The sequence below is a fragment of the Oncorhynchus nerka genome, linkage group LG14 (genome assembly GCF_034236695.1).
Source record: "Oncorhynchus nerka isolate Pitt River linkage group LG14, Oner_Uvic_2.0, whole genome shotgun sequence".
NCBI lineage: Eukaryota > Metazoa > Chordata > Actinopteri > Salmoniformes > Salmonidae > Oncorhynchus > Oncorhynchus nerka.
Window position 1 is genome coordinate 21846136 of NC_088409.1, and position 13706 is coordinate 21859841.

The 13706-nt window shown below is 44.3% G+C and overlaps 1 protein-coding gene across 5 annotated transcripts in view; it reads right to left on the bottom strand.

Annotated features, from left to right (window-relative positions):
* Positions 1–1176: 1176 nt before the first annotated feature.
* LOC115122687 (pre-B-cell leukemia transcription factor-interacting protein 1-like) overlaps positions 1177–13706 on the bottom strand; it is a 32674-nt gene continuing 20144 nt past the window's right edge. For 2 of the 5 annotated variants that reach the window (XM_065027772.1, XM_065027776.1), the window contains exons 4-11: positions 10624–10685; positions 10082–10520; positions 9714–9941; positions 9436–9459; positions 8764–8816; positions 7523–7639; positions 7159–7393; positions 1177–5936 (exon numbers count right to left, since the gene is read on the bottom strand). In XM_065027772.1, coding sequence (XP_064883844.1) covers positions 4228–5936; positions 7159–7393; positions 7523–7639; positions 8764–8816; positions 9436–9459; positions 9714–9941; positions 10082–10520; positions 10624–10685 — 2867 coding nt within the window. In that variant the 3' untranslated portion in view covers positions 1177–4227. The remainder of the gene's footprint in view (positions 5937–7158; positions 7394–7522; positions 7640–8763; positions 8817–9435; positions 9460–9713; positions 9942–10081; positions 10521–10623; positions 10686–13706) is intronic. The other 3 variants (XM_065027775.1, XM_065027774.1, XM_065027777.1) reach the window with 3 other exon arrangements.

Genomic DNA, 13706 nt, shown 5'->3' on the forward strand with positions numbered 1-13706 from the left:
AGGTCAGTGATCTCTGTTCTATTGTCCTGGTTGTATGTAACCTACCTGAGGTCAGTGATCTCTGTTCTATTGTCCTGGTTGTATGTAACCTACCTGAGGTCAGTGATCTCTGTTCTATTGTCCTGGTTGTATGTAACCTACCTGAGGTCAGTGATCTCTGTTCTATTGTCCTGGTTGTATGTAACCTACCTGAGGTCAGTGATCTCTGTTCTATTGTCCTGGTTGTATATAACCTACCTGAGGTCAGTGATCTCTGTTCTATTGTCCTGGTTGTATGTAACCTACCTGAGGTCAGTGATCTCTGTTCTATTGTCCTGGTTGTATGTAACCTACCTGAGGTCAGTGATCTCTGTTCTATTGTCCTGGTTGTATGTAACCTACCTGAGGTCAGTGATCTCTGTGCACTCAGCATAGGGTCCCAGGCCAGGCTTAAGGGAACACTGTATGAACCCTCCGAGGTCTTTCTGTACATACATATCCTCCTCATAGCAGTCACAGTGACGCCTGATCACCCCTTCTGCTCCGTCACACACACACACACACTCTCACACCGGGCCTCCATACCCAAAACACAAACGTCATTCTTGGTGTTAGACCTAAATGAAACACAGAATATTTATGTTACAGCACACTTTTTATTAGAACTACATGGCATACAGTAATTTCATAATCCTCATAACAAACACCTAATTAACAATCAATAAATTCCAAGTACATACCTGCTGATAGGAAACCAAAATGGACTATACAAGTGAAGAACAGGACAGTCAAAGTGAAGTAGGACAGTCAAAGTGAAGTAGGACAGTCAAAGTGAAGTAGGACAGCTCACCTCAGTGTTCCGTCTTTAAAAACTGTCTTCCTGCCAGACCTCTGTGCTTCTATGGAGGGAGAAGTCTGTACTTCTGTCGACACCTAGACCGCTACAGTCTCGTGCAGAATACTAGAGAACAACCTTTAAATATGTCTTGAGAAAAGGGACGTGAAAACAATGTCTTTACTGCAAAAGTTGTTGTGTAGGTTTAAAATAGTCAGATAGAGGTTCTCTGTGGCTGTGAAGTGCTGAAGGTTAATTACCAGACCTGTAACGGACAGAACAGCAATACTTTTCATTCTCACCTCTCACCACTTATCAGTCGGCATAAAGCTGACATTTTGGACACAACAACATGACAACTGTTCTTCAGAAGGTCAAAGATTCATTTATTAGGTTGCTTTTATCACAATCGTACCATGTTACATTTGCACATTTAAATCACACAAAGTGGAGTTTTCAACAATGCCTCTGTAGGCCCACGTGGTTCAACTTGAATGTCTGTTCAATCAATGTTTTAATGAGTGGATCTTGGCCTTTCAATCATCAGACTTAGACAGTTACCATCATGTAAACATAGAGCATCAGTCAGACTTTATTTTACAGCTCTGCTTCATCTGGTATCTACCTGGTATTTACTATGAAACTATGGTAACAGTCATACCTTTTGGCACTTATCTCAAAGAATTCAATAGAATTAGAAACTATTACAATGAATATTTAAAAAATTATAATAGAAAAGTTGTTATTAGGTGGTTATTGTGATGTAATGATCATTCTACTATTTAAGTAAATACAGGACTGTAAATTAGTTGAACAACAACATCCAACTGTTTTCTTTCCTGAAGACAATCCTTATCTTAAGTGCCATGAGCATTTTGCTTCCTAATAACTGTTGCAACATAAACGTCTTTACTTTTGGTTTAGTGTTTTCAATACATTCCCTCTTTATCCAAAGGGATGGATGCCTGGTCATCATATTACATGGTCTCCAAAGCAAGTTAATGTGCCTTCTGACATTTATAAAATCCTCTATTTAATTTGAAATAGAATATATCATTCAAATAGTTTGTAAGTGTGTGGTGTTTTAGTGCACTATTTACAACCTGTTGAACATTGCCATGAAAATAAAGACCTGCATCACCATCACGTTACATTCACTCCTCCTCAGTACTTCAGTCACTTTGTAAATCTATCCTTTAATGACTTTTAAAGACCACGTCTCACAAACAAAAATAGAGTTATTAATAAATAAGTTAACAGAAATGATTGACATGAATGAAAGCTACCAACGCTACATGCCGCCAGTGAAAGGGTTAACTTGGCAGTGCACAATGCATAGTGTAATCTACAGCGGAAACACACTCCTATTTATGAAACAGTGTTACACCACTTTTCTAGGCTAGAGATCCTGGGTGGTTTGGTTTCCTATGTGCTTGGGGACAGTAAGAGGTTAGGCGAGGGGTTGATTTGGGATTGGCCATTGAGAGACAAGTTCTAGTCCCCTCCGACTAGCTATGTTAAGACTGCTGGACGGACCTCTGTTTCCTCAGTGCCACTGGCCTGCTAGTCTCTCTCTCTACTCCCATCAACAACTTCACAGATCCCTCTGAAATGAATGCCTGAGGTGTGTGTGTTTGTGTGTAATACATTATTCATTCAGACTTTTAAACTGTTGACATGGAAAATAGCATAAGCTTAAAGACATTAATAGATGTGTGTGTGTGTGTGTGTGTGTGTGTGTGTTTGGACGTGTGGGGACCAGAAGTCCCCACAAGAATAGTAAACAAACAAATTTGACCAACTGGGAACATTTTGTTAGTCCCCAAGGTCAAATGCTATTTCTAGGGGGTTTAGGGTTAAGGTTAGAATTGGTGTTATGGTTAGAATTAAGTTCAGGGTTAGGAGCTAGGTTTAGTTTTGGGGTAAGGAGCTAGGTTTAGTTTTGGGGTTAGGAGCTAGGTTTAGTTTTGGGGTTAGGAGCTAGGTTTAGTTTTGGGGTTAGGAGCTAGGTTTAGTTTTGGGGTTAGGAGCTAGGTTTAGTTTTGGGGTTAGGAGCTAGGTTTAGTTTTGGGGTTAGGAGCTAGGTTTAAGGATTAATGTTAGGGTACAGAATTTTGAATGGGTTAGTTATACAAGGTTAGATATACAAGACTGTGTGTGTGTATATATATATATATCCGTTCAAAGGTTAGCGGTCACTTAGAAATGTCCTTGTTTTTGAAAGAAAAGCTAATTTTTTGTCCATTAAAATATCAAATTGATTATAAATACAGTGCAGACATTGTTAATGTTGTAAATGAATACTCTAGATGGAAGCGTACAGAGGCCCATTATCAGCAACCATCACTCCTGTGTTAGCTAATTCAATTTTAAAAGGCTAATTAATCATTAGAAAACCCTTTTGCAATTATGTTAGCACAGTTGAAAACTGTTGTACTGATTAAAGAAGCAATAAAACTGGCCTTCTTTAGACTAGTTGAGTATCTGGAGCATCAGCATTTGTGGGTTCGATTACAGGCTCAAAATGGTCAGAAACAAAGTGCTTTCTTCTGATCTCGTACCACGCTGTGTACTACTCCCTTCAAAGAACAGCGCAAACTGGCTCTAACTAGAAATAGAAAGAGGAGTGGGAGGCCCCGGTGCACAACTGAGCAAGAGGACAAGTACATTAGTGTGTCTAGTTTGAGAAACAGACAATTGCCTCACAAGTCCTCAACTGGCAGCTTCATTAAATAGAACCTGCAAAACACCAGTCTCAACTTCAACAGTGAAGAGGCGACTGCGGGATGGTGGCCTTCTAGACAGAATTCCTCTGTCCAGGGTCTGTGTTCTTTTGCACATCTTAATCTTTTCTTTTTATTGGCCAGTCTGAGATATGGCTTTTTCTTTGCAACTCTGCCTAGAAGGCCAGCATCCTGGAGTCGCCTCTTCACTGTTGACGTTGAGACTGGTGTTTTGCGGGTACTATTTAATGAAGCTGCCAGTTGAGGACTTGTGAGGCAATTGTTTCTCAAACTAGACACTAATGTTTTCTAATGATCAATTAGCCTTTTAAAATGATAAACTTGTAATAGCTAACACAACATGCCATTGGAACACAGGAGTGATGGTTGCTGATAACTGGCCTCTGTACGCCTATGTAGATATTCCACAAAAAATCTGCCGTTTCCAGCTACAATAGTCATTTACAACACTAACAATGTCTACATTGTATTTCTGATCAATCTGATCAAAAACAAGGACATTTATAAATGACCCCAAACTTTTGAACCGTGGTAGTGTGTATATATATATATATATATGTGTGTGTGTATGTGTGTGTTGCTCCTCCTAAATTCTACCTTGCAGCACATCCATCTATTTTCCTCCACCTTTATCTTTCCGCTCCTCCTGACATGCGTTGACTCCCTTTCTCACTCCATCACACCTCTCCCACTATCCTTCTTCCACTTCTCCCTCTCTCCTCCCCCTGGAACTGAAAACCTGTTCATTGCCTCTTCCTCAAAGTCATCCATCTCCTCCTCTACCTCCTCATCCTCCACCATATCCTCTAAGATGTCATCAACATCCTCCACAAAGTCCTTGAAGCTCATCTGGTCGTGAACAAACACTCCGTCACTGAAGAACTCCTTGGTTAGCTTACTGAGCTCCTCCCTCTTGGAGGCCTCCACCCCCACCCTCTCTGCCTTGACCAGGTAACCCAGGAGCAGGGCCTCAAACTCCGGCATGGTGACAGGGAGCAGCCCCTCTGACTGGGCGCAGGCCTCCACTGAACTGCAGTGGGTTTGAGGGTTGGGTTTGTGCTGCAGTCGTTCTCTCTGGTGGCTCCAGTAGTCAGGTTGCTCAAGGGGGGGTCTTCGGTGGGTTTGGGGAGGGCCCTTTTCTCTCATTCTCATCTCTTTCTCTTTCTGCCCTTCCTTAGAGTAGTGGTGGTGGTGGTGGTCCTTCTCGTACTTGTCATTCCCTCGGTCCTTTTTCCAGTTCCCACCGTTTCTCTCCTCCTTCAATCCTTCCATCTTTCTATTTCCATCAGACCACTCATTTTCTCTCCTGTTGTCCTTACTCTTCCACTCTTTACTGACGTCTTTCTTTGTCCAATCTTTCTCTCCCTTCCACTCCCTTCTCTCTCCTCTCTCCTTCCATCCTTTGCCAAGGTCCTTATAGTCATCCTTGTCTTTCTTCCACTCATCCCTGCCCTTAATATAACCTCCTTTTCTTAGATGTTTCTCCTCTTTTCCATTCTTCTCTCCCTTCCACTCATCCCTGCCCTCATTCCAACCTCCTTTTCTTAGATGTTTCTCCTCTTTTCCATTCTTCTCTCCCTTCCACTCATCCCTGCCCTTAATATAACCTCCTTTTCTTAGATGTTTCTCCTCTTTTCCATTCTTCTCTCCCTTCCACTCATCCCTGCCCTCATTCCAACCTCCTTTTCTTAGATGTTTCTCCTCTTTTCCATTCTTCTCTCCCTTCCACTCATCCCTGCCCTCATTCCAACCTCCTTTTCTTAGATGTTTCTCCTCTTTTCCATTCTTCTCTCCCTTCCACTCATCCCTGCCCTTAATATAACCTCCTTTTCTTAGATGTTTCTCCTCTTTTCCATTCTTCTCTCCCTTCCACTCCTTGCTATCACTCCATCTTTCAGGGTTTTCCTTTTTCCAATCTTTCTCCACCTTCCAGTCTTTTTTCTCCCTCTTCTCCTTCCATTCCATCTTGTTTCCTCTGTCCTTCCATGGTTTGCCCTCATCCCCTCTGCTAGATTTATCTTTCTTCCATTCTCCCTTCTTGTCTTCTTTCTTCTTCCACTCTTTCTCCTCTTTTCCTTCTTTCTCCTGGTCATATTTTCCACTTCTCCACTCTTTTTCAACCTTATAATCCTTCTTCCCTCCCTTATTCCAATCAGTCTTCCCTCCCTTATTCCAATCAGTCTTCCCTCCCTTATTCCAATCCGTCTTCCCTCCCTTATTCCAATCCGTCTTCTCTTCCTTCAACTCTGTTTTCTCTCCCTTCCCTGGTTTCTTGACCTTCCTCTCTATTGTTCCGGCTGTGTTCTGGCTGTCATCCCCAGCTTGGCCAGAGGGGGGCGGGACAGAGGCAGAGACTGGAGGTGATGCTGCTTCTTTGGCTAAGGAAAGAATTGAAGAGAATTAGACATTTTTGTGTTTGTGTGCATGTACATGTTGTGTGTGTGTGTGTGTGTGTGCTAGTTCAGTCACTGTGGCTATTAGTGTCACTAGCTAGTGCTTTCCCCTTGTCCTCTTCCTCCCTCCTTCACATTCCCTACTCCCCTCCCTCTCTCCTACACATTCCATACTCCCCTCCCTCTCTCCTACACATTCCCTACTCCCCTCCCTCTCTCCTACACATTCCCTACTCCCCTCCCTCTCTCCTGCACATTCCCTACTCCCCTCCCTCTCTCCTACACATTCCCTACTCCCCTCCCTCTCTCCTACACATTCCATACTCCCCTCCCTCTCTCCTACACATTCTCTACTCCCCTCCCTCTCTCCTACACATTCCCTACTCCCCTCCCTCTCTCCTACATATTCCCTACTCCCCTCCCTCTCTCCTACACATTCCATACTTCCCTCCCTCTCTCCTACACATTCCATACTCCCCTCCCTCTCTCCTACACATTCCATACTCCCCTCCCCTCTCTCCTACACATTCCATACTCCCCTCCCTCTCTCCTTCACATTCCCTACTCCCCTCCCTCTCTCCTTCACATTCCCTACTCCCCTCCCTCTCTCCTACACATTCCATACTCCCCTCCCTCTCTCCTACACATGCAATACTCCCCTCCCTCTCTCCTACACATTCCATACTCCCCTCCCTCTCTCCTACACATTCCCTACTCCCTCCCTCTCTCCTACACATTCCCTACTCCCCTCCCTCTCTCCTTCACATTCCATACTCCCCTCCCTCTCTCCTACACATTCCCTACTCCCCTCCCTCTCTCCTTCACATTCCATACTCCCCTCCCTCTCTCCTACACATTCCCTACTCCCCTCCCTCTCTCCTACACATTCCCTACTCCCCTCCCTCTCTCCTATACATTCCCTACTCCCCTCCCTCTCTCCTACACATTCCCTACTCCCCTCCCTCTCTCCTACACATTCCCTACTCCCCTCCCTCTCTCCTACACAGACCTGTGGGTTCAAATACTACTGGAAATCTTCCAATTACTTTTAGGGATTGCTTTAGCATGCCTGGTGTACCAGGTAGGTGGGGCTCGCTTGCAGTTAAGACAATTGTATTGTGCCAGGCATTCTCAATCAAGCCCAGCTGAAGTACAGTATTGTAAATTATTTTAAATAGTATTTGAAGCCAGGTCTACTCCTAAGTACCTGTGATGTGTTTTAGTTCAGTCACTGTGGCTCTGAGTGTCTCTAGATCCTTCTGTAAGACAGGAACAGACTCCAGCTCTCTCTTCATCCTCTCGTTCTCCTTCTGAAGGACAGGGAGCGACGTCATCTCTTTCTTCAGCCTACCGTGCTCCTTCTCCACCTCCTCCCTCTTCTTTCTCTCCTTCCCTCCATCCTCCGCCTCCTTCTGGGCTACTTTTAGCTCCTCTTTCTGTGCCTGATAAAACATTTTTTAAAAGAGGATCCTTTGAGAATATAGGCAGCACACACACACAGTTGAACATTAAGTCAGAAAGAGAGGGAGGGGGGGAGAGGAAGAGAGAGAGAGACACAGCGAGGGGCCTACCAGGAGTTGGGCTTGCAGTACAGCTATCCGTGGGTCTTCTTTAGCCAGTTTATTCAGTTGGTCTGTACTGTCAACTTCTACAGGTGGTGGAAGAGGAACCTCAGGATTCAGCCATTCCTTTGATAACACACACACAGACAAACATTACACACACACACACACACACAGACAAACATTACACACACACACACACACACACACACACACACACACACTACCATTTGAATGTTGAAGTTAGAGGGGATAAGATAGAGATTACACACACACACTACCATTTGAATGTTGAAGTTAGAGGGGATAAGATAGAGATTACACACACACACACACACACACACACACACACACACACACACACACACACACACACACTACCACTTGAATTACACACACACACACTACCATTTGAATGTTAGTTAGGGGATAAGATAGAGATTACACACACACACACACACTACCATTTGAATGTTGAAGTTAGAGGGGATAAGATAGAGATTACACACACACACACACACACACTACCACTTGAATGTTGAAGTTAGAGGGGATAAGATAGAGATTACACACACACACACACACACACTACCATTTGAATGTTGAAGTTAGAGGGGATAAGATAGAGATTACACACACACACACACACACACACACACACACACTACCACTTGAATGTTGAAGTTAGAGGGGATAAGATAGAGATTACACACACACACACTACCACTTGAATGTTGAAGTTAGAGGGGATAAGATAGAGATTACACACACACACACACACACACACACTACCACTTGAATGTTGAAGTTAGAGGGGATAAGATAGAGATTACACACACACACACACACACACACTACCACCTGAATGTTGAAGTTAGAGGGGATAAGATAGAGATCACACACACACACACTACCATTTGAATGTTGAAGTTAGAGGGGATAAGATAGAGATCACACACACACACACACACACACACACACACTACCACTTGAATGTTGAAGTTAGAGGGGATAAGATAGAGATCACACACACACACACACATACACTACCATTTGAATGTTGAAGTTAGAGGGGATAAGATAGAGATTACACACACACACACACACACACACACACACACACACACACACACACTACCAGTTGAATGTTGAAGTTAGAGGGGATAAGATAGAGATTACACACACACACACACACACTACCAGTTGAATGTTGAAGTTAGAGGGGATAAGATAGAGAGAAAGAGGCTGACCTGTTTTCCCACCACCTCTGTTTCTCTCAGCTCCCTGGCATCATAGTCCCCCTCTGGAAGGACAACAGCTGTTATAACACATCACAACACTGACACAGAATGTTACAATGCATTATATCACACGTATAACAAGTATAATGCATCATAAAGACAATGGAGACAACCACAGACATATCACATAATACATGGGGGACAATACACATCACTCAAACACTAGGATGCACTATCACCATGACAACAACACACAAGGATGGAATGCAACACAGTGCATGTCAGGAGCTTCCTCATCAAAGCATTGAGAAACAACATGATGCATCAAAACACACTCAAATGGTGTCATGAGGATGGGCAGGCAACATTCACCTGCACAAAGCCCCCTCAGCACACACACACACACACACACACACACACACACACGTTATCATTATCAACGTGCACTTGTCATTTGTAATTGGCTAAGTAACCCTTCAGTTACACAGGGGGGAAAAAACTAAATCATTAAGCGAATATCAATTTCTAACATTCATTGAATAGTAATATTATATACAGTGTAGATCTAGAGAGAGCAGTGCATCTTGGGAAAGCATTGAGAGCACCGTCAACCAAGCATGTGAGTGTTAATCGCATAACACTCCTCTTTTCATCTGGTACACACACACACACACACCCTACCATCATCCAGGTCCATGAAGACACCTGTAGACATAATACAGTCTTAGATACACCTTTATCTGCGACCATGACTTCAACCAACACACTACTGACTAGCTGTGATGTGGGGGACAAATCCCTTTAGTCTAATCATTCATAATTATGTGAAGCACATCGTGTTACCGTCAAAGAGAAGAGACAGGCACAGGTGACATACAGGTATGTGTAGGTTGTACACAGGTCACTTAAAGGTAACAATATTGTATGTTACCATAGTAACAGAAACTGCAGACACACACCTGAGAAGATAATGGTTCCGAGGCTCAGCAGTATGACAGCTCCCAGGATGCACTTGTTGAGAGAGAAACCAGTCTCCTCTTGCTCCCTCTGCTGCGGAATCCGGAACTCATCCTCCTCTTCCTCCTCCCTTCCGATCCGCTCCAGAGCCGCCAGGAGAGACCCCCTCCTCCTCCTCACCCCTGACACCTCTTCCTCTTCCACCACCACCTCCGCTTCCAGATGGGAGTCTGGCCCAGGGAGAAAGAGAGGAGTTATAGCCACTGAACATTAGCGTTAAAGGGACAGTTCACACAAACTACATTTTAAGGAGAAGTGACAGTGAAGCTAATGTTGTTACAGTGCTCCAGACAGATGCCTTCTGTCTCACCTGTCTTGGCCCTGACCTTAGACAGATCAGACTCCTCCTCTTCCTGCCCAAGGCCTTCCTCATAATGATGATGCACATCCTGTATATACCCCTCCGCTTCCTGTACAAGCCCCACCTGCTCAGTGTTGAGCAGCAAGGCAGGGGGCTCTTCAAGGTCGGGGGAGGAGCTAATGTGGGTGTAGGAGTCAGAGAACGAATCAGGGTCAGAGATGGGAGGGGCTGGTTTCCCAGGGAGGCTTCTGGATTGGCTGTGTGTATTTGGGTCAAGCCCTGTGGGGGCGAGGACTTCTAACAGAGAGCTCAGAGGAGCAACACTAGCAGAGGTGGAGTCAAGGGCAGGGGTGGAGTCAGGGGCAGGGTCAAAAGGAAGGTCATGGGTGGGACTCTCTACAACAGGGTTGTAATCCTTGTCTCTCTCTGGTTGTGTTTCCTGGGTCTCCTAGGGATGGATGTGAAACAACTGTTAGTGTCCAAGACCAGTCAGTGTTTCCTCTAGCTAGATATGATCCTAGGTGGGGTGTCAATAGAGATGGATCTCTAACCTGCTGTAGCTTCACAGAGTGAGACTCTTCAGCAGACACGGCATCCTCCCCAGGCCTACTCTCTGATAGACAGACAGACATGTTAGAGGTTAAGTAGTATAACAGTATTAGTGCCTGTAGGTTATACTATTGCAGTTGCTACCCATCATTCATGGCAGGGCAGAGCCCCACCTCTTTTGTGTGTTATTTGGCATTAATACGTTTCATATATCAGTTTGCAAACAATGAGTTAATAACACTGCATACAAACATGGTCTCTTTTTAGATTTCCTGAGTAACGCAGCTCCAAAATGCAGGTGTTTTTGCCAGGCTCAGCGCTTTCTGTGGTGGTGGGGCAGCCAGCGGAAAATACAGAGCGAAGGGGTTGGAAATGTTCTCTAGTTGGGTCGTGATTGGGTCAGTGTTCTGTCACTCATGGGGACACTACGTCAACGCAAAATCTACAGGGAGATTCTGCAGCAATGAAGGTCCACAAGAACACAGTGGCCTCCATCATTCTTAAATGGAAGAAGTTTGGAAACACCAAGACTATTCCTAGAACTGGCGGCCTTTTACTGAGCAATCGGGGAGAAAGGACTGGTCAGGGAGGTGACCAAGAACCCTATGGTCACGTTGACAGCGCTCCATAGTTCCTCTGTGGAGATGGGAGATCCTTCCAGAAGGACAACCATCTCTGCAGCACTCCACCAATCAGGCCTTTATAGTAGATTGGCCAGACGGAAGCCACTGCTCAGTTAAAGGCACATGACAGCCAGCTTGGAGTTTGCCAAAAGGCACCTGAAGGACTCCGACCATGAGAAACAAGGTTCTCTGGTCTGATGAAACCAAGATTGAACTCTTTGGCCTGAATACCAAGTGTCACGTCTGGAGGAAACCTTGCATCATCCCTACGGTGAAGCATGGTGGTGGCAGCATCATGCTGTGGTGATGTTTTTCAGCGGCAGGGACTGGGAAACTAGTCAGGATCGAGGGAAAGATGAACGGGGCAAAGTACAGAGAGAACCTTGATGACAACCTGCTGTAGACCTGCTCATCTTCCAACAGGACAACGACCCTAAGCACACAGCCCAGACAACGCAGGAGTGGCTTTGAGACAAGTCTCTGAATGTCCTTGAGTGGCCCAGCCAGAGCCTGGTCTCTGGAGAGACCTTAAAATAGTTGAGCAGCGACACTCCCCATCCAACCTGACAGAGCTTGAGAGGATCTGCAGAGAAGAATGGGAGAAACTCCCCAAATTAGCGTCATACCCAAGAAGACTCGAGGCTGTAATCACTGCCAAATGTGCTTCAACAAAGTACTGAGTAAAGGATCTGAATACTTATGTAAATGTAATACATACATTTGCTAAAATAAAAAAATAAAAGTTTTTGCTTTGTCATGATGGGGTATTGTGTGTAGATTGGGGGACAATTGGCCCTGCGTTGTCCGGGTTTGGCCGGGGTAGGCCATCATTGTAAATAAGAATTTGTTCTTAACTGATTTGCCTAGTTAAATAAAGGTTCAATAAAAAATATGTAAAACAATTTTTTAAATCAATTTTAAAATAAGGCTGTAATGTAACAAAATGTGGAAAAAGTCAATGGGTCTGAATACTTTCCGAATGCCCTGTCTACCGTAGCTTTGATTGGACTGATCATGTCAACATGATACTTTCAAAATCTTATCTAACAAACAGTCATCATGAGTCAGGTCGACAATGTACTGGCAAATCATTTTCAATTATTGTCATACGAAGAGAAATTATACAAAATGTATCATTGCTCATCGGTCAAACATTACACAACAAGTTGAAAATCGCAAATTCAACAATGAGTGGTTTGGAAGGAATCAGTGGCTAACTGCAAGCATTGCAAAGCAATAACTAGCCTGTTATTCAGTGGAAAGGGTGTGTGGTCCAAGTCTGGGTTTAAGGGTCTCTTTTCCAAGCTTCAAAGGATAAACTCACTCAAGTCAGATTTCCAAGTTCCCGAAAACTGCCACGTTGTTTTGAACACAGCAGATTTCAGAACTGGGAAATCTCAGACTTGAGTGAGTTCAAGACAAATGGGAACTCTGGAAGAAATAAAAAAGATCAGACTGGGAAAATATGTTTTGAATGGTCATCCAACTCTGAATTCTAATTCGGGAACTCAAGCCTCTTTCTAGAGCTCCGTCCTGAAGATCATGACCTTGTCCCGTCCCGTCCCTTCCCTTCCCCCTTCAGAGTTCCCAGTTGTCTTGAAAGCACCATAAATCCAGCGAATGCCAGGCTTTGATGACTAAATTTGCCCCCAAGATGGACCGCTGCACCACCTTCCTGTTCAAGTGAGCACAACAAGGTGAGTCCACACATGTCTTGTATGCTGCTGCATAAATAATGTAATATGCCAGGGAGATACAGTAAGACATTAGTAGCTCCTGTGCCTCACCCTAATAGATTTGGTAACTTTCCCCCTCATAATTTAGCCTACTGTTCTGACGTGTAGCCTATAGCCTGTTTTAGAGATGTCATTAATGTCTTAATCAAAATTACAGATTGATTCTTATCCACTCATCGTTCCCTTATTGCACAAGTTTGTACATCTTAATTGTCATTAGAAACCACATTTGTTTAAACAAGTCAGCCGTATGAGCTATGTATTTTTAAAGGCAGTAAATGAGGCTGAAAGAACTGTGTTGCTGCCAGACAAGGCTCCGCTGATAGCCAGGTGTAGCAGTGGTAAGGATTCACTCAATGGTGCTGAAAAGAATGCTTTATGGAGGCCCTAACAGATTTATGTAGGCCCTAACAGCTTTATGGAGGCCCTAACAGCTTTATGGAGGCCCTAACAGCTTTATGGAGGCCCTAACAGCTTTATGGAGGCCCTAACAGATTTATGTAGGCCCTAACAGCTTTATGGAGGCCCTAACAGATTTATGTAGGCCCTAACAGCTTTATGGAGGCCCTAACAGTTTTATGGAGGCCCTAACAGCATTATGGAGGCCCTAACAGCTTTATGTAGGCCCTAACAGCTTTATGGAGGCCCTAACAGCTTTATGGAGGCCCGAACAGCTTTATGGAGGCCCTAACAGCTTTATGGAGGCCCTAACAGCTTTATGTAGGC